The 22444-nt window shown below is 54.5% G+C and overlaps 1 protein-coding gene and 1 long non-coding RNA gene across 2 annotated transcripts in view; one reads left to right on the top strand and one right to left on the bottom strand.

The window, feature by feature from the left end:
- Positions 1-939: 939 nt before the first annotated feature.
- Positions 940-2514, bottom strand: LOC132531365 (uncharacterized). The gene is made up of 3 exons (XR_009544073.1): positions 2412-2514; positions 1940-2010; positions 940-1055 (listed from the first exon to the last, which is right to left on the bottom strand). It is a non-coding gene; the product is annotated as an uncharacterized LOC132531365 (long non-coding RNA).
- A 7645-nt stretch (positions 2515-10159) lies between these two features.
- PAX8 (paired box 8) overlaps positions 10160-22444 on the top strand; it is a 31530-nt gene continuing 19245 nt past the window's right edge. Inside the window, exons 1-8 of the mRNA XM_060170015.1 lie at positions 10160-10184; positions 10843-11008; positions 13446-13643; positions 15421-15509; positions 15789-15914; positions 16152-16327; positions 20497-20617; positions 21072-21278. Of these exons, the coding sequence (XP_060025998.1) occupies positions 10160-10184; positions 10843-11008; positions 13446-13643; positions 15421-15509; positions 15789-15914; positions 16152-16327; positions 20497-20617; positions 21072-21278 (1108 nt within the window). The remainder of the gene's footprint in view (positions 10185-10842; positions 11009-13445; positions 13644-15420; positions 15510-15788; positions 15915-16151; positions 16328-20496; positions 20618-21071; positions 21279-22444) is intronic.

Here is a 22444-nt window from a genome sequence, read left to right as displayed (position 1 = left end):
GACACACCTGCCTCATGCCCACTCTCCCCCAAATGCAGAGGCCCTGGCCCTTCCCACTGCAGCCCCGGGTGCGTGATGCCAGGAGTCTGGAGGCATCTAAGAGGCTCAGTGGGAGAGAAGGAGTCAAGAATGGCCTCTAGGAAACCTCCAGAAAGCACTGGCAGGTTCCATTTGCAGCCTTTGACTGGAAGTCCGCATTTAATCAGTTAATTCATGCTTTCAATAAGTATTTATTGACCATCTAATGAGAGGACATAAACTCTGGGCAATCACCAGAGGAAATTTTTTAAAAACACAGACACCATGGCAAGAGATTATGGTTGAAGTGGCCAGAGGTGGAAAGTTTCTGAATGCCCCAGGAAGCACCGCTCTCCTGTCTGCGATGCAAGCTTATACAGTCAGATAGGACACTGCACCTGCCCTCGAGGAGCTAGGCGTCCAGGGGACAGGCAGAGCACTGGCCCCAAGAAAGGCCAATAACGACACTCAGATGGAGTGCTGTGAACCAGGGGGGTCAGTGGAGAAGCAGGTAGGGGATAGTGCAGGTTCCTGAGAGGTGGTCCTGAGAGGCTTCTGTCCTGGGAAACATGGTGGCCGGGATGCGGGATGCGTTTTAGCTGCCCCAAAGCCACATCCGCAGAGAGAAGCCTTCCCCTCTTCAGGAAGAGGAGGGAGTATGTCTCCAGTCTGGGAAACAGGGATGGAGGAGAGATGGTGCCCAATATTAGTCACAGGGAGAAAGTGGCCCGATGCAGTTTGGCATCCTGGTACAATCTATGGGATCTGAGAAGCTTGCAGAGCTCTCCAGAAATCTTTGCGACAGCCCCAAAGGGTAGCCCAGCCTGGGAAGCCTTGGGCTGGGTGACCCCTCAGGGCTCAGAACACAGCACATTTCGTCCCACTTGCCGCCAGCTCTTCAACCCCCTCATTTCCGAACCTTCCAGACTTTCGGGACAAGTCAGGGCCTCTCATCAAGTACTTTTCTGAGAGAGCTTAGAGATCCACGGACATTTACAGCAGCTCCAGCTCTGGAAATCCACTCCCTAGGTCCCTTCCTGGGAGGGAAGTGACAGAGGTAATCTAAGGGCTGAGGGAGGTGGAGAAAGGCCTTGAAACCAGTAAAGCCAACCAGATTAATAGAAGAAGAGAGGAGGTGGGGGGGGGCGGGCGTTAGGAAGACAAAGAGAAAATCATGCCGGAGCAATAGAGAGGGAAATCTAATATCAACTAGGGAAAAATAAATGGAGATTAGGGCAAACAAATTAGCTTTAATGGGTTCAGTGCTAATACAAGAATAACAGCCGAGCTGCGAATGCCTTTGAGGGGAAGATGGGATAAAGGACCAGAGCAGTCATGCAGGCGACGCTAAGCGTGATGCAGGGATGCAGGGAGGGGCGACCAGCCAAAGGAGTGTGGGGCAGGGGGGGCGGGGGGCGGAGGTAGAGAGGAGGGAAAACTCAGGGTGAATGGGTGGGAGAGAGGTGCAGGGGAGGGGTCTGCTGTCTTGGGCAGGAGTGGAGGGGACTGCGGAAGGGGTTGAGAAGAGCAGGGACCATCAGCAAGGGGTGGAAATAAAAGCCAGCAAGGCAATGGGAGGAGACCGAGGACAGAGGAGGAGACACCCGAGCAGCAAAGACTGCGCAGAAAGGGAGTGCGGATGGGTGGAAATCGAGAGAATGGAGGAGGATGAACCAACGTGGAAGGGGGGAGAAATATAATGTAATTCCGTTCATTCTCTGGCTAAAGAAAATCATAAAAAAGGAAAAATTCAGCCCCAACCAAATGAAAACCCAGAGGGGCTTCTGAAGTGGGCTTTGCAACGCACGCATGCTTGGTAGGTGATGTGAAGACACATTCGCCCTCAGAGAAGGGTCTGACTGTCCATCCGGAATGACCACACGTTGCCAGGGGCAGTGCCGGGATATCCGGGAGCCCTCACCTTGAGTCTCAATTCTGCCCCAGTGCAGCCTTGGGCAAAGTTACAGACAGTCTCTACTCTCATCTCTCCATCTGTAAAATAGGGATAATGTGCTGTTAGGAGAACTGAATGAGAAGATGCACTCAGAGAGCTCAGCCTGGCTCCAGAGTGAGCCCCTCCCACCATGCTGGCTGTCAGTCTTGTTCGGAAGCGTTGACTCCTGGGAGAAGGGGGGTGAATACTGAAAGTAGCCCTTCCTCCCTTCCTCCTTCCCCTCTTTCCTCTTTTTTTTAAGTCCAATCTTAGAAAAATACCAGCCAAGTTTGGTTCTTTCCCACCTAATCCAGGAGAACCCTCCTTATCCCCCCTCTGTCTCCTTCCCTCTGTCCCTGCCAGCCCTCTCTACCTGTTGGACATGAAAAAATAGGGCTGAACCCTCCTACCCTCTGGGCTGATCTAAGGCAAGAGCATGCAAAGAAGCCAGACTTCTTACCTATTATCCCAGGGGCTCTGGGGGACCCTCAGACCATCCAGAACTTCAGAGTGTAGGAGGCTGGAAGCTGGTCCTCATGGTCTCACAACCTGGGGGCCTCTTGGGCTGAATTAAAGTGCATGGAGGCCCCACAAGAGGGACAGTGGCCAACAGGCTGGGAGAACAAATGTATAAGAACAAGCCCAGGAATCAGTGAATAAGCACCTAGCGGGGAACCCAGGAGGGGAGAGAGGAACTGGGATTACTTCCTGCCCCTCAGGGCATTCCAGAACCTTGCCCTTTGCTCATCACTAAGGATTTTGGAAGAGGAAGAGCAGAAAATGATCCAGGCAGGAAGATAGGGTAGATGGGGTGGGAGAGTTTTGTCACTTGCTGAGAAAGTAAGCTCATTACATTGAAACCATTCCCAGAAAACTATAACATCCAAGAGGGCGGAGACCCACCTGTCTTGATCCCTAGGTGTTCCCGGAGCCTGGAGCCACGCCTGGCAGGGGAGCAGTGATGGTCAGGTGGTAATGGAGAATGTTTGTCTGAGTGCTATACGGGCATTGTGTTACGTAGATCACACAACACACCTAGGAGGAGAGGCGGAGAGAGGTGAAGTCCACGCCAAAGTCAGAGGTGGAACAGGGCTTTGAATGTCAGCAGTCTGTCTCCTGAGCCTACTCTGCTAACCTTTACCTACACAGATTCAGTGCATGAAAATAAATGAATAGATGAACCTCAGTCACTCATCAGGGTGAGAGGACAGATTTGCAAGCTGTTTAACGGTTTGGGCTTCTATGAGGGACTGATGAGTGGGCCATGTGACAGGGGGTAGAAGGCTGGAGGATGGTACGGGGCCTTCCTCTTGTTGCATGTGGTTCTTGTCAATGTTGCCTCAGCAGCAGGTGATCCAGAGACCAGCAGTCCCGGAACCAGCCTCCTGTGCCCCTCAGATATACCAGCAGCAGCCAGGAGGCACCATCACCTCGGAGGTCCAAGCCCCAGCTCCCTGGGCCCCTCCTCCAATGTCAAAGTTCTGATGACTCCAGCCTCTTCCTTTTCTTCCCCAGTCCTACGAATGGCAGCTTCTTCCATGGTTACTGTCTCAGGGTTACCGCAGTGCTCCTCTGCACTCTTTCTTACAGCCTCCAACGCCTAGAAAAGCAAGTCCCTCTGTTAAAGCCCCTCTGTTGAAATACGTAGAAGCAGGTTTGTGTTTTCTGACTAGCCCCTGACTGATGCTCTACTTAAAGGTCTGAAGAAACAGGACTCCAAGACTGGCTTGGTCGTGTACTTGGCCTTGAACCCAGAACACAGGGCTGAGCTTCCTGGCAGTGAGATCTGGGGGAGCAAATCTTTTTACGGATAGGACCCTGATAGACATCAAGGGGTAGTATCACCCTGCAGCCCTGAGTCAGAAATTTGTCAAGTGGGCCTCTGCGTCTGGGATGTCCGAGTTCCCCAGTGGGATAGCTTTGGCTACTAAACTTAGGTCCTCCTTAGCTGGAGCTGTCTCTCGTGATTCTTTCCCTAGGGGCATGCTGAAATCTCGCCACCGGGGCTAAAACTTCCTTATCATTCTCCATAACCCTCTACAGCCAGGGTTAGAAGGAAAAGGCTTCCCAACTTAGAACCCGAAGACTCAGGTTGGTGACAGTTTTCTCATCAGTGTAAACTGGTGACAGTAGCACCTATCTCACAGAGTTCTCCTGCCTGATCAACGAGGCAGTGTGTGGGCTGTAACGCTCCCTGCAAAGGTGTGAGCCCGACAAGCGTCACACATTTAATGTTGACCTTGAAGGTTGGATGTAAAAGCCAACAGGAAGGCCCCTGCATTCATCCCATGGCTCCTGCAGAAGGAAGGCAAACAAGGAAGGCAAACCTCTCTTTTCCTGTGCCATGATGTCTGGACTCCTTTTTTTAAAAAAAAACAACTCATGTCTAAGAGTATATGTCTTTGAAAGAGACAGAATTCTGCTGAGGACAAAGAATGTGTGGGCTTCACTCAGCTCGCTTTTGACCTGCTTTCTTTCCTCCCTCCCTCACTCTCTTCCCTCCCTTTCCTCCTTCCTTCCTTCCTTCCTTCCTTCCAGTAGTCAACTTAACCAGCATTTAGTGGGTACCTACTGTGCGTCAAGCATTATACCAGATACTAGGGTTTCAGAGATAAAGAAGCCAGGCAGAGGGAACAGAATATGCAAAGGCCCCAGAGCAGGAGGTGCACCGATAGCTCCAAGGTCATGCGCAAGGCCCGTGAGGGAGTGGAGCAGGGAGTGTGGTGGAAGGTGGCATGTGATGGAGCTGAAGGGCAGGTTTTATGCTTGCGTGGCAGCTGGTGTCATGACCCACCAAGACAACCCTAGAGGAGGTGCCTCTATCACCTGGAGGTTTCCGATAGGAAGTTGAATATAAAAACGGAGGAAAGGGCTTCCCTGGTGGCGCAGTGGCTGAGAGTCCGCCTGCCGATGCAGGGGACACAGGTTCGTGCCCTGGCCCGGGAGGATCCCACAAGCCGCGGAGCGGCTGGGTCCGTAAGCCATGGCCGCTGAGCCTGCACGTCCGGAGCCTGTGCTCCGCAGCAGGAGAGGCCCGTGTACTGCAAAAAAAGATCTGGGCTGGAGATACCTAGATGCCCACAATGCCATCAGTACAGGGGTGGTAAGTGAAACAATGAGAGTAGGTGGGATCACCATGGGTGACGGTGTAGAGCGAGCACAGCACTGGGATCTGAGAGAAGCCTGGGAAAGAATAGATAACACAGAACAAATGAGGGAAGAGAACTGCATTAAAGAGAAACACGAGGAGCCGGGACCAAGGACCGAGCCCTGTATGGAAGCCTCTTTAAGAGGGAGAACTTAGCACCCTCCACCACCTGCCGTCCACCTAGTTCCTAGCATCTGAGCACCCGCTAAGCACGAGGCATGGCGTGAGGTGACCCCTGAACAGAAGGGAGGAAAGGAAGGAAATGGGAACAGTCAAGTATGACTACTTATTGAGAAATTTGGTTGAAAACAATAGGAAGGAAAAGGTTCCTAGTCAAGGGGAGGTTTTGTTTTGTTTTGTTTTGTAAGCAGGGGCTGGGGAGGCAGCATAAGTGGATTTAATTGTGTTTGTAGGTCCAGGGGATGGACCTGGTCAAAAGGGAGACGTAACTCATATAAAAGACGTGGGAGGATGGTGTATGGAGTAGGGTTCCAGAACAGGTGGAAGGATGAGGAATCAGTGAGAAAGGGACGAGCATCACAAGCAGAAGCTTTACCAACCGACTGTCTCTCTTCTCCGGTTACCCTTGGGAGACATGCAAGGCGCAGAGACCAAGGTCATGCGGCAAGTTGAGGGTAAAGCCAGATGCACGATGCTGCTTCTCAGTGCGCTGGCCCCTCCGTCCTAATCCAAGGGCCTGATGTGCCCAGGTAACCTATCACCTCATAGATGCTGGAGGGACCCGGAGTGTAGACTTGGGGCGGAAGGTGGGACAAGAGGTTGGAACACTGGGTTTCCATGGTCCTGGAGCATTTTCTCTAGGAGTGTTTTGAGGCAGAGGCCCTGGTCTCTATTCCAAGGCGACGGGGGCTGCTGTGAGGTTACAGCGGGAGATCACAGGCCCGCAGGTGAGCATGCTGGGGAGACAACATCCCTGAACTGAGATCGTCAGAGACTGGGTAATGCTGGCACTGCCATTCCTTGCGGAGCGAGGGTAGGCGTGGTGGCGAGATTTACAGGACATCCCAAAGCAGCTGCTGAATCCCCCACTATAGTCCCGCCAAGGCGCGGACGCTCACCTTGACACTCTTTGGGGCTGAAACAAAAATCCCCAGGTAGTTAAGTGGAAATTTTCACAGCACAACACATTGAACCATTGCCACTTTCGGACTGGGCAGTGATGTGAGGAATCAGACAGAAGGTGAAAGGGGAAAGTATCCAACGATGGGACTCGAGGGTCCCGCGGTGGGGAATCCACTCACCAACCATCACAATAGCCCCTCACATTTGTAAAGCATTTTTCTGCCACGTGTATTTACTGCAGGGGTTACGGGTTCAATCCCTGGTCGGAGAACTAAGATCCCGCATGCCGTGCACATGGCCAAGAAAAATAAAAATTAAATTAGAAAATTTTCTAAAATTTTTAGAAAAATAAAAATAAAATTAGAATTTAAAAAAGGATTATGGGGCACAGGGAAATTATCCTACATCTCAAGGGTCTGGGTATCCATACATATAACAAGAGTTTGGGGCAATGACCTCTCTCTTGTTCTCCTACTCTGCCTACTCCTCAGAGCCCTGTAAGGAGTGAAGAATGACCAAAGAAAGGCCTAAGACCTCCCGAGATGGTCACTTTTCCAAAGTATACATTTCTGGACAGCACGCTTCAGCCAGAGCTTTGCAGACTCCCTCGCTGTAGGCTCAGCGTTCTCTGTCCCCAGGCAAGTTGGCATCCCCTCGTGTGCGGACTTCACACTCAGAACCCACTTGGGTCCGGCCAGGCCGGCTCGTCTTTCTCCTCCACCCTCCAGACCATACAAAGGGCCCTTGTTCAGAAAGTGTCAAACCTCTTCCTGGGTCACACCTTTCCCCGCTTCCCACTCGTTCCTGGCTTCCGGCCTCAGAGCCCACCCTGTCCACACGGAAAGGTGGTCAGCATTGTGGGCGGCCGGGCCCTCCCTGGGTCAGGAAGGAAGGATGCACCCACCTCTGGGCGTTTGACGGTGACTCGCCCAAAGGTGTCTACTCCCCCGCACCGGACACAGGAGGGACAAAAGCCCTTCCGTGATGGGGACTGAGCTCCAAACCTCAAACCAGAGGTCCCGTCTCCCTCTGCAGCCAGCAGGCTCTTTCCAAATCCCCCACCCTGATTCTCCGACAGCCACAGTAAATGTCTTTCCATTTCTTGAGAGCACCAAAGTCTTGTGTGTGGATTTTCCTCCTGTGGAAGCTTCTTCCCCTGGTTACCTCCTGGCCATTCCACCCTTCAGCTTCCCTCTGACCGCTTACGGGCTCCCCTAGCATCTGACGTATCTTTTTCAAGAAACTTCTTCCTTAACATGGCGATTTCCAGTTTATCTGACTGCATCCTTCCAAAGATTGTAAGTTCCTCGAGGGCCACGTTTCTCGTCTTGTTCAAGGTGATATCCTCAGTGCTTTGATTCATGGTAGATACTTGGTATATCTGTGTTGAGATCAAAAGAGATGAAAACTGTAATATACAAACAATAAGAATTATTATTCTAAGAAGATGGGGCTAAGGTGGAGGTATACATGTAGTTAGTTATTCTCTGAAATTTTCTTTACCAGCCGTTGGCCTAGGTCAGCAGCAGACACTGCAAATAGTGTTATTTAGCTCCCATTCAGTGGATGAAAACACTGCGGTTGAAAAAAACCCCAAATCTCTCAAATGATAAAATTAAAACAGGAAGTAAATGGAGTGTAACCCTTAAAAAATTGTATTAAAAATATATGGAGAGAAAGACATATATCATATGATATCACTTATATGTGGAATCTTAAAAAAATGATACAAATAAACTTATTTACAAAACAGAAACAGACTCACAGACTTAGAGAACGAACTTATAGTTACCGGGATGGAAGGGTGGGGGGAGGGATAGATTGGGAGTTTGGGATGGACATGTTCACATTCCTATATTTAAAATAGATAACTAACAAGGACCTACTGCAAAAAAAAAAAAAAAAAGACTACATGATAAAAAAAATATATATATGGAGGGATAAACAAATTAAGAAGAAGCAGCAGCAGCCTTGGCGAAAAAAAGAAATTACTCCTCAAAAGGGGATTTAAAGAGTTTTTAAGAAGAATATAAGCAACTTTATAGAATAAAAGAAACTAGTGAAAAAAAAAATTAGAACAGGCAGAGTCAACACAGGAGTCTGACCCAACGCCCTTTGCACAGTAACACAAAGAACTTTGAAGCCAATAAAATAAAATAAAGCACCAGAGGCTTCACAGTTTAGGAGCCAGAGCTATGAATACAGATTTCCCTGGTTGATCTAGTAAATAACCTTTCAGGAGGGTTCCTGAGAGTTTGGGTTTCTAAGGGTCCTGATCAGCCCTTCAGGAAGGTTTAGGACGATGGCCCGCATGCTTCAATGGAGACACAGGGTAGATTTGTTTTTAGGCATAATTCCCAGTTCATGCCACCAAGAAATGGCGTTTGGCTTTTTAAACCTATTACCTTTCTAGGGGTGAAGAACTCCACCTGTAGGAACCCTCGTTTCTAGATGTAGAGAACCTAGCACAACATCTAAGCTCCGTGGATCACGTGGGAGCCTAAATTCTGGAAAATGGGGACAAAGCTGGGAGGCCTTGTCTGTTTGGGTGGCTGTCTGGCGCCCCCTTGTGTTCAGTGTCTGGACCCAAAAGAGCCGAAAAGCAGCACGGATGGAGTGAGCGTCAAACGGCTGAGCTATTTTCCACCGACAGCCTGTGGCCAGTGAGAAGCCAGAGGAGCGGGCTCAGGAGTGGATGCAGGCCCCGCCGCTGACCATCTGGGATGTGTTCCCAGCCCTGGTGGAAGCACACTTGCTAGGACAAGCTGCCTAGAACGGGACAGGTGGAAGCAGTGCCCAAGGCCACCCAATTGTCTCCACCAGGGAGATGGATCATTGTGTCCCTCCTGCTGGGTGTTTGGCCAGCGGGCTTTTCCTCTGGACTTAGTGCCCAGGCCAGAGGCGCTTATAGACTCTTTTTTAAAAAAAGCAACAAAAAAACAGATATTCACTGCTCTGCTGAAAACAGCTTGGGCCCCTGAGGAGACATTGCAGGGGCAGTTTTGAATGTGCTACGTCAGTGGGCCGTAATGGGCACGGTGTGCCTAGCAGAGGTACATCCCACCCTCGGCCATAAATAGCCCTTAACGGGCTGACGCAGAAAGCCTGGCATTGGCTCTTCCTCCTGCCCTGCCCGCTCCCCCTGACTCCCACACCCGGGGCTCTGCCATCCCAGATCACCAAATCATGCCCCTGGTGTGAAAAGATGCCGTCGGCTCCCGGGCAGTGGCACCTCCAGTGTGGAACTGCACGGCTGGTACCAAGCTTCCGGGGTCAGTTCTGGCCATAGAGTGGGGCTCACCCAGCAGCTCTGATGGGGGCCTTAATCCCTGGTTAGATCCTGGCTCTCCCTCATATAAGCTGAGTCACATCAATTGTCACTGAAAATCTCTACGCCCCAGTCTCCTCATTGGCAAAAGGAAGATCTCAGGCCTGAAGTTAGCCCAACCTGTATCTAGGGATTTTAGAGAGTTAAGTATGTTGATAAATCGAACAGACACCTTCTTGCCTCTAAGCCTTTGCACATACTGTTCCCACTGCCTGGAACAGTTTTCCTCCTCATGTCCTTCTCTAGTCTGACATCTCTTTATCTTCAGTCTCCACTTAGACTTCTTCAGAAACCCATCTATGGTCCCCTGAGCCTGGGCTTGGTCCCCTCCAGGGGTTCCCATAACCCCCTGCATGTCCCCGGTCCCAGCAGTGACCATGTGGTATGGTCATTGGCCGGTCTAGATCCTCACTTGAACCCTATGAGCCCAGAGCAGGGATCACATCTGCATTATTCACCTCGACATCTGCAGGGCCTGGTGCAGCATTTGGCACGTAGTATGCACTCAATAAATATGTGAATAGGTGGATGGGCTCAGAATGAAACACAGGCTGGGGCCAGAGGGTAGAGGCCAAGTCAGGAAGGCAGCTAACGAGACAGGCGCACATCACAGCGTGTCCACGTTCTGCACCACTGCCCACAGCCCGACATGTCAGTCCTGGAAGCCCTGGAACGTGGGCCAGTGAGGTCTCTGCCTTTGCCCTTTCAGTGCCCCTAGCAGAGCTCGGGCCATTCAGGCTGGGAACCCACGGACAGGGCCCACTCTGTCCAAGCTCAATCAGAGAAGCTCTCCTTTTATTGTTTTGTGTCTGTGTTTCTCAACGTGATTGTGCTTTTAAAAACCCGGCCCTATGGTTCAAAAGAAGAACGAGAATGAGAAACTTAAATACCACTGATTTCATCCTACGCCCTCATTTTATAGATGAGGAGCAGAGACGCAGAGAGGACAGGGGGATTTTCCCCAAGGTCACACAGCTCAGTATCAGAGTAGGAAGACCCTGAATCCTCAACTTTTCAGATACTTTCTAGAGGGAGGGAGGGAGGTGTTGGGGTTAGTTGGAGTGAGGTGCTGAGGGTCTGAGAGGAGACCCCCCAAAAGGTCCCCAAAGTGGGATGTCCCCCCTCTGTGGCATCATACATGCCCCTCACCCCACCAATCCGAGCTAGCCCTCCACAGAGGTGGGAAGCAGGACGGGGTGCAGCGGGAACACCAGAGGGGGTGCCCAACGGTGGGAGTTCAAGTTCAGGGGCTCTCAACGTCCAATGTCCACACGCAGGCTGATTCTCTGCCCGGTGGCCCTGACAACCGTCCCCCGGACTAATGTGTTTCAGGCCACGGAGGGCTGAACCAGCTGGGAGGGGCCTTTGTGAATGGCAGACCCCTGCCCGAAGTGGTACGCCAGCGCATCGTGGACCTGGCCCACCAGGGCGTGAGGCCCTGCGACATCTCCCGCCAGCTCCGAGTCAGCCATGGCTGTGTCAGCAAGATCCTTGGCAGGTAAGCACGAAATTCACCCCTCACCGCCCTCCCTTTCAGGGACGCGTGGGGCGTCCTGCTTGGGCCTCTCGACAGGACCTGAACAGGATGTGGTGGTGCTTCTGGCTTCCCCCATCTGCTGCCTTCTGTGGTTTCCTGCCCTTCCTTCCTCATTTGTCCATCTCTCCTTCCTTTCATTTCTCCCTCCCCCGTGGTCTCCTTTGCCCCATGTCCCATTTTCTACAGACTTCTTTGTTCCTAAAACAGAATCTTCCCCAAAGGTCCTCCCGCTGCTGAGACCAAGGGAAGGGAGGCACTGGGGAGGGGACACACGATCAGAGTTGACTCCCAAGGTCTAACGCCAGCTTGAGGGACGTCTGAGTTTGTGTGTTTCTCAAACCGTAACTCCCACAGTACCTGCCACAGAAGCACCGGGGTTGCTTGAGGAAATGCAGGTCCCTAAGCCCCAGGCCAGGCCAACAGCAGCCTCTCTGGGAGCCAGGCCCCGACGCTGTGATTTTTACGAGATGACCAGGTGACACTTACGGACACTAACTCTAGAGCAGCAGTTCACAGCCCTGGCCGCACGGTAGAGTCACCTGGGGAATCTTAATCTGAAAAAGAAATTGATGTCTAGGCCCCGGCCCACCCCAGTTAAGGCAGAACTTTCAGGGAATGAGTCCAAGTTTCGGTATAGTGTTAAGCCCTCCTCGAGTGATTCCTGCAACCAGAGTTAAGAACTGCTAACCTTGGGCTTCCCTGGTGGCTCAGCGGTTGAGAGTCCGCCTGCCGATGCAGGGGACACAGGTTCGTGCCCCGGTCCGGGAGGATCCCACATGCCGCGGAGCGGCTGGGCCCGTGAGCCATGGCCGCTGAGCCTGCGTGTCCGGAGCCTGTGCTCCGCAACGGGAGAGGCCACAACAGTGAGAGGCCCGCGTACCGCAAAAAAAAGAAAAGAAAAGAACTGCCAACCCAAAGGTTCAGGAGGGACCCGAAGCAGCGAAGCTCTGGACGGACGCAGCCGCGTAGTCCAGTCTGGAGGCCACTTCGGGTGGGAAGTACCCACACATGGGGGACTCGGGGCTTCGCGTCAGCTCGGTGTACCCGTCTCCCTTACCCAACCTGTAAGTGGATTCAGGAGGAGTTCTGGTTCAAAAAGACCAAAGCCTGATCTGTAATTAAACGTGGAAAGCCCTGCTTTCCTGGCCGAAGTTGTCAGGGAAAAGCGTGGTCCCAGGCTGGGGTCAGGAGATGCGTTCCCAAGATGGGCTGCAGTATCCCACGAAGGGGATGAGCGCCGGAGGGTGGTGACACATAAAGGGAGTTTTTTGTTTTGTTTTGTTTTTAAAGAAGATGTTGGGAGTAGGAGTTTATTAATTAATTAATTTATTTTTTGCTGTGTTGCGTCTTCGTTTCTGTGCGAGGGCTTTCTCTAGTTGGGGCGAGCGGGGGCCACTCTTCATCGCGGTGCGCGGGCCTCTCACCATCGCAGCCTCTCTTGTTGCGGAGCACAGGCTTCAGACGCGCAGGCTCAGTAGTTGTGGCTTACGGGTCTAGTTGCTCCACGGCATGTGGGATCCTCCCAGACCAGGGCTCGAACCCGTGTCCCCTGCGTTAGCAGGCAGATTCTCAACCACTGTGCCACCAGGGAAGCCCATAAAGGGAGTGTTAAAGAGACAGATTTTATTTCATGGCAGAAGAGACCAGAGTTTCCCCAAGGAGGGGAGGCAGGCTATCCTGCTGAGGGATGCTGGGAAGGGGAGTGGAGACCCTGGGAGAATAGGCTCAGCTTAAGGGAGCTGGACGTGGCCAGGGCTCCAGGCCAGACTGGGGTTCCAGAGTCCATGAGGAGCAGCTTCAACTTGAACTGTGTAACCTGGTGGGAAACCAGTGGCTGGGGGTATGGGGTGGGGTGGAGGGGTTTTATGGAGAACAAAGGTGAAACCAGCAAGACAGGGCAGAGGGCCCAATGACCCCCGCTGCCTTCCTGGGGAGGGAGGGGTACAACCAGGATGGCCAAGGAGAACAGTTAGTCCTGCTTCGGCCGAGAACAGCTGGACGGAGCAAACAGCCGCCGTGAACCTGTATGTACCCGCAGAGCACATTCGTCAAAGTGCCCTTTCTAAGAAGGGAGGTGTTTTGTGCCCCATAAGGCGGCTCTCGCAGGTGCTCAGACGCAGGAGACTGGCCAGGGGGACGACGGGAAAGACAGAAGCCAGGTATCCCTGGGCGAGGTCTACTGAAGAGAGTTCTGGTTTGGTAGGGCAGAAACCTACCCATGCAAGGGAAACAGGCAGTGCCGGGAACAGCGTGTTGGAGGCCGGCCCTGGGGGCACGATTCAACCCCCCCGGCCCCTCCCCAGAAGCCTCGGAGGGGAACGAGAGTCTCTGGCTCAGTTCCTGCCCGAAGACCCCACCTGCTTACTGGGTACTTCTTTGGGGTTCTCTATTGGAGTAGGTACTACGAGACTGGCAGCATCCGACCTGGAGTGATAGGGGGCTCGAAGCCCAAGGTGGCCACCCCCAAGGTGGTGGAGAAGATCGGGGACTACAAACGGCAGAACCCGACCATGTTTGCCTGGGAGATCCGAGACCGGCTCCTGGCCGAGGGCGTCTGTGACAACGACACTGTGCCCAGTGTCAGCTCCATCAACAGGTGAGAGGGACACCGCAGCCAGGGGCCGGGGAACCCGGGCTTTGGGGGAATCATGACGGAGACCTGGCTTGAGTGGAATGGAGCCTGGGAAGGGGCCGCATGCTGAAGAGTCAGGCCGGAAGTGCCCCGGGCCCAGGCCAGGCACCAGCCCCTCCAGCCTCCTCACTGCCATGGGCATCCCCACCCTCACCCCTCTCCTCACCGCACCGCCCTCTCACCCCGTCCCCAACCCAGACTGTACCCACTGCAGTCTCCTTCCCCACACACCACATGTGCTTTCATTCAATAAAAGAAACTTCCTCTTGCATTGATCCTTTCTTGAGCGAGGCACAGGACCCCCTAACTGGGCCCTCATCCAAACACCCACTCATGTGTTTAGTCATTCAATCATTCACTCACCACCTCAATCAATCATTCACTTGCTCACTCACTCATTCATTCACACATAAGTCACTCATGTGTAGGCCCTGGGGACGCACAATCCTTGCCCATGTGGTGCTTACAGTCCAGTGGGAAAACACACTAATCGAGTCCTAATCAAGTGCCCATGCAAACAACTGTAAGAAAAGCAGCTCTAAGTTTGGCTAAGGAGAGAAATGTGAGGGTGTTGAGCTGGCAGAGGGTGACTTTGTTTAGGGAGGTTCTGAAAAGATGCCTGGAGTAAGAAATAACTAATAAGAGTTAACTAGGTGAAAAGCTGCAGGGGGATGGTGAAAGAAGCTCTGAGACAGCACGTGCAAAGGCCCTGTGGCGAATAGGATCTCATACAAGAAGCTGAAAGAAAGCCAGTAGGTGGAGGGAAGGGGAGCATGAAGTCGGCTGAGGTGCAGCTGTGAAGAAAAGGCTGCAGTTCAGAGGCTGGTGACCATGCTGCGTATTCTTGCCTCTGACCCAGAAGCAATGGGAAGAATCTTGGCAGATGTTAAGCCCGAGGCTGACTTGCATTTCAGAAAGTCCACTCTGGCTGCAATAGAAAGAAAAGATTAGAAAGGGTCAAGAGCAGAGAGGGGTGGGCCAGTGAGTGACCCTGGAGGGAGAGTTTGGTGCTGGCAGTGAGGGACGCAGAGAGGGATGGATGCTGGAGAGATTTACAAGGTCAAACCCACAGAACCTGATGACGGGCTCGATGGAGGAGGGAGGGAGGCAGGTGCTGAGCCCCACGTGCATTTATGCCTTGAGCGACCAGGGGGACTAATCGTGAAATGGGAACAGTGCGAAGGACCAGGCATGAGGAGTAAGGTCTTGGGTTTGAGTGTGGACAGGCTGAGTTTGAGGTGCCTTTTTTTTTTTTTTTTTTTTTTGCGGCACGCGGGCCTCTCACTGTTGCGGCCTCTCCCGTTGCGGAGCACAGGCTCCGGACGCGCAGGCTCAGCGGCCACGGCCCACGGGGCACGAACCCGCATCCCCTGCATCGGCAGGCGGACTCTCAACCATTGCGCCATCAGGGAAGCCCTGAGGTGCCTTTAGATACCCAAGTGGGATCTCAAAAAGGCAACTGGGGCTTCCCTGGTGGCGCAGTGGTTGAGAGTCCGCCTGCCGATGCAGGGGATGCGGGTTCGTGCCCCGGTCCGGGAGGATCCCACATGCCGCGGAGCAGCTGGGGCCGTGAGCCATGGCCGCTGAGCCTGCGCGTCCGGAGCCTGTGCTCCGCAACGGGAGAGGCCGCGACAGTGAGAGGCCCGCGTGCCGCAAAAAAAAAAAAAAAGGCAACTGGATCTGGGGCATCCAGGAGCCCTGTTTCCTTCTCTTCTCAGGGCCTTTCTTGTCTTCCTTACAGAATCATCCGGACCAAGGTGCAGCAACCGTTCAACCTTCCCATGGACGGCTGCGTGGCCACCAAGTCCCTGAGCCCAGGACACGCGCTGAGTGAGTACCGAGGGTCCCGCAGGCACACCCAGCCCCGCGCGCGCACACCCACCTGCGTACACACCCAGAGTCACACACAAACACGCCCACACAGACACACCAGGTGTGTAGATTGAGCCCTTCTGTCGGGACACAGCCTTGCTCTGAAATATTCAGGGGTGGAACCACCTCAGGCAAGAACCCTGGCCCCAGCGGTGCCCCTGACCCCTCCACGGTGGCAGCAGGGGCTCTGAGGGGTGTCAGTTTCACGTCCTGACCCTCCGTCTCGCCCCACTGCAGTCCCCAGCTCAGCTGTGACGCCCCCAGAGTCTCCCCAGTCCGATTCTCTGGGTTCAACCTACTCCATCACCGGGCTCCTGGGGGTCGCGCAGCCTGGCAGCGACAGCAAGAGGAAACTGGACGACAGTGAGTGTTGTGGGAACCAGAGGGCAGGCTGGGGGCGCAGGAGGGCAGTTTGCTGAGGCTCTGATGGGACACAAGTCCCCCGCGGCCCAGGGCTTTCAGGCCTGTCTCTAAGCCACCCTGAGGCCCGGGAGCCTGGTCCTTTCCCTCCCCTGAAGCAAGTCTGCTCCCCAGCTCGGGCCCGGGGGGTGGGTGGACGGGCCCCTGAAAGCTTTCTCCCTGCCTGGGGACACCCGCCAGGTGACCAGGACAGCTGCCGGCTGAGCCTTGACTCCCAGAGCAGTGGCAGCGGGCCCCGCAAGCACCTTCGCACGGACGCCTTCAGCCAGCACCACCTTGAGCCGCTCGAGTGCCCCTTTGATCGGCAGCCGTACCCAGAGGCCTACGTCTCCCCGAGCCACACCAAAGGCGAGCAGGTGAGGGGCCAGCCGGGCGTGGGAGGTTAGCCGACGGGGGTTGGGGGAGGGAAGGCAGGGCTCTGAAAGCTCCCTAATCAGCCTGCGGCTCTGGAAGCAGCTAGGAGCTGCTTGATGGGCTCAGGGGCCTGCTTCCTGCAGCTCCAAGGCCGTCCCGGGCTTTCTTTCACCAGACGCTAGCTTCTTCCTCTTCATCCTCCCGGCTCTGTGGCCTTCCCTCACCCACAGCCTCTGAGCTTAGGGCAATGCAGCCAACCATGCCATGCCCCTGCCGCGGTGACTTCCCTAGACGGCGGGGTCAGGTCCCACGCAATAAAGCCGCGGCTCCGGCCTCTACAGCATGACCTCTACCAGCAGCTCCGGCCCCGCCTCGGGCCACTCACGCCTGCCCACCCCGTGAGCCTTGTTCACACCCCTCTGCCCCAGCACACGGTGTGCCCTCCTCGCAGAATGCCTTTCCTCCCACTTCTCTGCCTGGAAAAATACCACTCGGCCATTATGACTCAGCTCAAGCACCACCTTGGTCCACGAATCCTTCCTCGCTCCTCAGACACGCTTCATCTCGCCCGCACCCCTGCTTCTGCACGTCCGGGTGGCGGCTCCCCAGGACTCATGGGTAGTGTAATTGCCCAGCGGACAGAGATGTAAAGACACAGCAGATCTCTTAAGGACAGGGCAGCATCTCAAAACATCTTTTTTTGTCTCCAGCACCTAACATTGCGCCCCTCTTATAACAGATGCTCAATAAAGGCAGATTGAGTGAATGCCTTGAGAAATCCAGCGCAATAAACTACAAGCTACAAGGGAAGTTTTATTTCCGGTGCTCAGGGCAGGTGAAATGGCTTATCGTGGGTTGGCTTCTGCGAAAAGCTGGCAGAGATGTCCGAGGCCTCCCACAGAGCCCAACAAGGACTCCACAGCTCTGTCCGAACTTCCAGGCCCGCCGGCCTCTCGGTTCATGGTCTTTTATCAACGCTGCAGTTGCAGTGTCTCCCTACCTCACCCCACCTGGTCAACCAGCTGAGGATTCCCTGGGCCGGTGTCTGCTCACCCCTCTCTGCTGTCATCGGATCTAGGAGCGAGGCGTGCCCGTACATCTTTAAGATCCGAGTAGGCCAATGGTGACGATGCCAATCATCAGCGGAGCTATTGCCAGTGACCGTCTGGGCTGCTGGGCCAGTGCCAGCAACGCAGCTGGGCAGGCATTCTGCGTCAGCGATGTTATCAGCCCGGGCTGTAGCAACCAGGAGGGCTGCAGGGAAGGCTGGCCGTCAGCAGACCTGGGGAGAGGGCCCGGGCGCTCAGCCTCAAGGCAGCACGTGGCTCCCGGAGCAGGGCGGGGCGGGGGTGGGGGAGCCGAATGGGGCCACAGCGGTGGGCCTGCGGGAACCCGCTGTGTGAGACGGAGCCTGCACGAACCCGCGTCCTGGTAGAGGAGAGAAACTCTGCTGCTGAGACCCGCTGGGCCGCAGAGCCATTTCCTGGCTCTGTTCCTGAGTCCCACAGGGGGCCCTGCTTGATTACAAGGAGCCCCGAGACCCAGCACCAAGGGTCTTGAGCCAGAGGGACCGCGGGGCCCACCCAGTCCAGTCTCTCCATTTGTGTGGAGATGACCCAGGGCCAGAGAAGGTAGAGAGGGTTTGGGGAAGCGAATGGTTGTGGAGCTCAGACCTGCCGGCCCTGGTTTCATTCAGATCCGTTCACTTCACCTGCTTTAAATACGATGCTCCTATGTGAGTTCTTATTTGAAGACTGGAAAAAGAGAGCCTGAAAACCATGGCACTACTCCAACCCCTCACCTTACAGATAAGGAGACAGAGGCTTAGCCGTGTCCATAATTGATTCATTCCCTCCCTCAGCCAATCATCTACTCCCTCATTCATTCCCCTGCTCGGTGGTGAGCGGCAGGGAGAACCCAGCCTGTGCCCGGGGCTCCTTACCTCTCCCGCCCTTGGTGCCGTCAGCACTGCTGAAGGAAGACTCCGTGTATCCTCACTGGGCACAGGAAGGCCCTCGGCCTAGGGAGCGAGGAGAGAAGCACAGGTCCTCACACCTGACCTCAGGATGAGGCGAAGACATGGCCATCTCTTCTGTAAAGTCAACAAGGGGCAAAGCATTCAACAGAAACGTCGTGTGGCCTCATTTCTGGTTGCTATTTACCACCAGGCGTAGTTAGGCGTCTGCACAGCCCTTGTTCCTCTATTTTACAAGTGCAAGAAGCAGATTTATCACCAGAATGTGAATATTATGAAGACAGAGACTCAAGAATTGGGGAGCTTATGACTCTTCACATAACTCTGAAATAGCTATTTATTGAGCATTTGTGTTACCAAGCATTCTGGGCTAAGCATTTAATGTAGCTCTATAAAACCTCACTTAATCCTTACATCAGCCTTGTGAAGCAGATTCCATTAGCCCTGTTATACAGGTGAGAAAGGTGTACAGGCTCTGAAAGGTCAAGGAGACTAAAGCTACTTGGCTGGTCCTTGCAGATCCAGGGCTCAGACTCGCCCAAGTCCTAAAGCATTGTGCCCTCTGCTCCCCAATTCAAGTTCAATCCCAGTAAGAAACCCAGTCATCATGGGGATGTTTGAGCCATTCAGTGCAACATCACCGAAATGTCTGACTATATAGGTTGGTTTGTCTTTCACTGAATTGCCTAAATTTTAGAAAGTTATAGGATTTTGAGAAAGGTTTTGGTATCAAATCAACATATCCATAAAGCATTTTAAACTTTTCTTACACTCTCTAGAAATTAGGCATCTTGTTCAATTTCATTAAGCCGGGCTCTAAGCAACTCCATCCTGCCTAGAAGCAGGAAGCCCCCTCGCAAGGCATGGAACCAGAGCGCCATCTAGTCAGTAATTGCTGCTACATGGTAATGGCACCCTTGTGGCCTCCAGAATTTACTGCAGCTTCCAGAAGTGCCTGGCACACAACCAGAAACTGCTGCGGCCCCTTGGAGAGCCCAGCTCGATGGGAATCATGGAAAGCGATTGCCTTTAGAGGAGCCGTTATGTAACCACGGAGCAAGCCTTGATTTCAGTTTTGCACACTAGTTCACACAGTGCACTTGTGACGTGTGTGATCCATGTACGGGGAGCAGGTGTGTGCTGTCTCGTGCCCCGGTGGGAGGGAGTCATGGTGAGGGGTGATGTACCCTTGCCTTTCATTGAACAAGTTCTTCTTGGAGGCCGTCTTAGGAGATGGCCTGCTCACGTTAGGGGAGGCCGAGTGAAATCTAAAATGAGGTCAGAACTAAGAAAATCCCCAGGTACCTGATAAAGAATTTTTTAAACAAATTAACCCCTCTAATCTTCAAGCTGAACGTGCACATTTATATTTGCTTGGATATGGGGCGGGGGGAGAGAAATCCACCTGTTCTGCTGGGGTATCGGCTGTGTCATTTTATTGAAGGAGAAGATGCCCGGGTCAGGAACTGCTGTCCTCGATTCAGTCTCTGTCTCATACGCACCTGGGACGTTTACCTCTCTGGGCTTCAGGCTCTCGGCATATAAAACAGACAGAATATTGCTCACCCATGTCACAGGGCTGCTGGGGGCAACACAGGCAAAATCTATTGTCCACTCTTTGCAAGTGTAAGAAGTGGTCATGATGTTATCCACTGCAGAGCAGCGGTTGAGAGCATGGGCCCTGGAGCCAGACCCCTGGGGTTTAAATCCTGGCTCTGCCCCCTGTGAGAGTGTGGCAAGTTTCTTCACCTCTCTGTGCCTGCATTTTTGATCTGGAGAAGAATAACAATGAATGGAGCGAAGCAACCTGAACGGTCTCATGTGCCAACTCCCCCAGCCCTGCATCCTGTTCTCTGCGGGCCCAGACAGGGTGAGGAGACCAGGAAGGAGCCCAGCGTCCAGGCAGGGCGTGGTCCTTGGAAGGAGCTGCTCTGTTCTGTGCCTGGCCTGTGCACCGCCAGCCGGCATTGAATTCCGGGGCTGCAGAAGGGAAGGTCCTGAGCCTGGGACTGGGAGAAAAACAGAAGGGCTGTGACTCAGAGAATAAGGGCCAATTAAGCCGGCTAGGTGGAGTCGAGATTGAGCGGGAAGAGGGGACAGGGGAAGGGAGTGTTTCCCGGGGAGACTGGGCTGCGGGGTTTCTAGGTGGGCCTGCGACCCACGGCCTCCGTGCACTGACTGCTTTTTGCTCGCCAGGGCCTCTACCCGCTGCCGTTGCTCAACAGCGCCCTGGACGACGGGAAGGCCACCCTGACCCCTTCCAATACACCCTTGGGGCGCAACCTCTCGACTCATCAGACCTACCCCGTGGTGGCAGGTACGATGCCCGGAATCTCCTGGGCCACGTGGCCCAGCTGCCAGGATGGGCTGGAGGGCAGAGCTGGCGGCTGGAGAGAAGGAAGGTGTTACGGCCCCGGGCCTGGAGAGGAGAGGGGGGCTATGCTGGCTGGGCCTCCAGGTGGGTCCAGAGGGTCTCGCCTTCTATCCTCGGCCCCGGTCCTCCGCCTGCCCCCAGCGCGGGGCACACGCAGCCGCGTCTACATTCACAGAGGCACAGCAGGGAGGTAGAGCCGCCCCTCCCCTCCTCCCGCGGCCTGAGGGGCACCGCGTAGCCCCGCCCACCTCCCCCCTCCACGCCCAGCCTCAGGGAGGAGCCCGCCCACCGGCCCCGCGCCGCCGCACCCATCCCGCACCTCATGGCTTGGTTTGCGCATGTTCCCACCCCATCATCTCACACCCCTCTCTCCTTGTTGTCTCCCTCCCTCCGGCAGATCCTCATTCACCCTTCGCCATAAAGCAGGAAACCCCCGAGGTGTCCAGTTCTAGCTCCACCCCTTCCTCTTTATCTAGCTCCGCCTTTTTGGATCTGCAGCAAGTCGGCTCCGGGGTCCCAGCAGGTGCCTCGGTCCCGCCCTTCAATGCCTTTCCCCATGCTGCCTCCGTGTACGGGCAGTTCACGGGCCAGGCCCTCCTCTCAGGTACGACAGGGAGGTCCCGGGCTGTGCAGCCATCGTGGGGGGAGGGAGGGGGGTCCTCAGGGCCGGACGCCGGTCCCCTGCTGTGGGTCCAGCCCCCTCTCTGGTCCCCAGTCCTCTCCACCATCGCCCCACTTCCTGATTCCTCCGGCAACTTTTGGAGGTGCCAAGATTTGCCCCCTCCGAGCCTGCAGAGTCAGGCCGTCGGGGTGGCAGGCACTCTGGGGGCGCCCGGCAGATTTCCAGAACCTCCACCCAAGGCCCCATGGAAGAGCAGGGACCCTAAGGCCAGGAGCCAGGCTCCGTAAAGCCCTGAACACTTGGTCTGGGTAAAAAATACAAAAGAAGGAAGAAAGAAAACTTTGGAGGGAGAAAGGCATTGGCTTTGGGAGCCAAATTCTGGATCAAATTTCTAAAGACAGAGGGTAAGCCCCCGTTGGGTCTCCATAGTGGAACTCTCCTTGTGCCCTGCTTAAGAGTGTCACCCTTGGAGGACACTCAAGCGGAGTGACTCACCAACCCAGGAGAAGTGGGGAGCAGGGACCTCGCATCAGGAACCTCATCCAACTCAAAACATTTAAAGCTGGAAGCATCTTAGGGGCATTTAGAGCAAATCTCTCCTTACACTGACGGGCGACAGGCCCAGAGAGAAGGGCCTGGCCGAGGCCCCTGATCAGGACCATGGTGAGGGCTCCGCCTGCATGCAGCGTGTGGGTCAGACCCCAGCAGAGCTGGGTCTCCCTGGCAGAAGGACATCAGCCCGTCTAGCCAGGGTCTGAGCATGGCTGAAAAAGTCAGAGGTGTTTGGCTTGGGCAGGGAGAAGGCCTGAGGTGGAGTGAGGGGTAGGGATGGGGGCAGAGACCCATAACAGTCTTCGGATACCTGAAGGGCTGCCACAGAGACGAGACAGTTTCAGATGTGGGTCCAAGGCATTGAACCAGGACCCATGGAGGATGCCAGGAGTGGGCCAGCCCCTTCTGGGCCAGTGGTTTTCAAACTTGCTGGACCTCGCAGCACTCTCTTGAAATGAAACCTTTGACAGAAACCAGGTATCCAAACCAGACAAACGAAGAGCTGCTCTGTCTGAAGTAGGGGCTCTGCCCGCGGAAAGCCATTGGTCTTGAAAATCACTGCGGCAAAAGAACCAGACCTCTGCCCGCCCAGAGGG

The sequence above is a fragment of the Lagenorhynchus albirostris genome, chromosome 13, assembly GCF_949774975.1.
Source record: "Lagenorhynchus albirostris chromosome 13, mLagAlb1.1, whole genome shotgun sequence".
Classification (NCBI taxonomy): Eukaryota; Metazoa; Chordata; class Mammalia; order Artiodactyla; family Delphinidae; genus Lagenorhynchus; species Lagenorhynchus albirostris.
The sequence above is the reverse complement of the archived record's forward strand: the minus strand, read 5'-3'. Positions and strand labels throughout refer to the sequence as shown.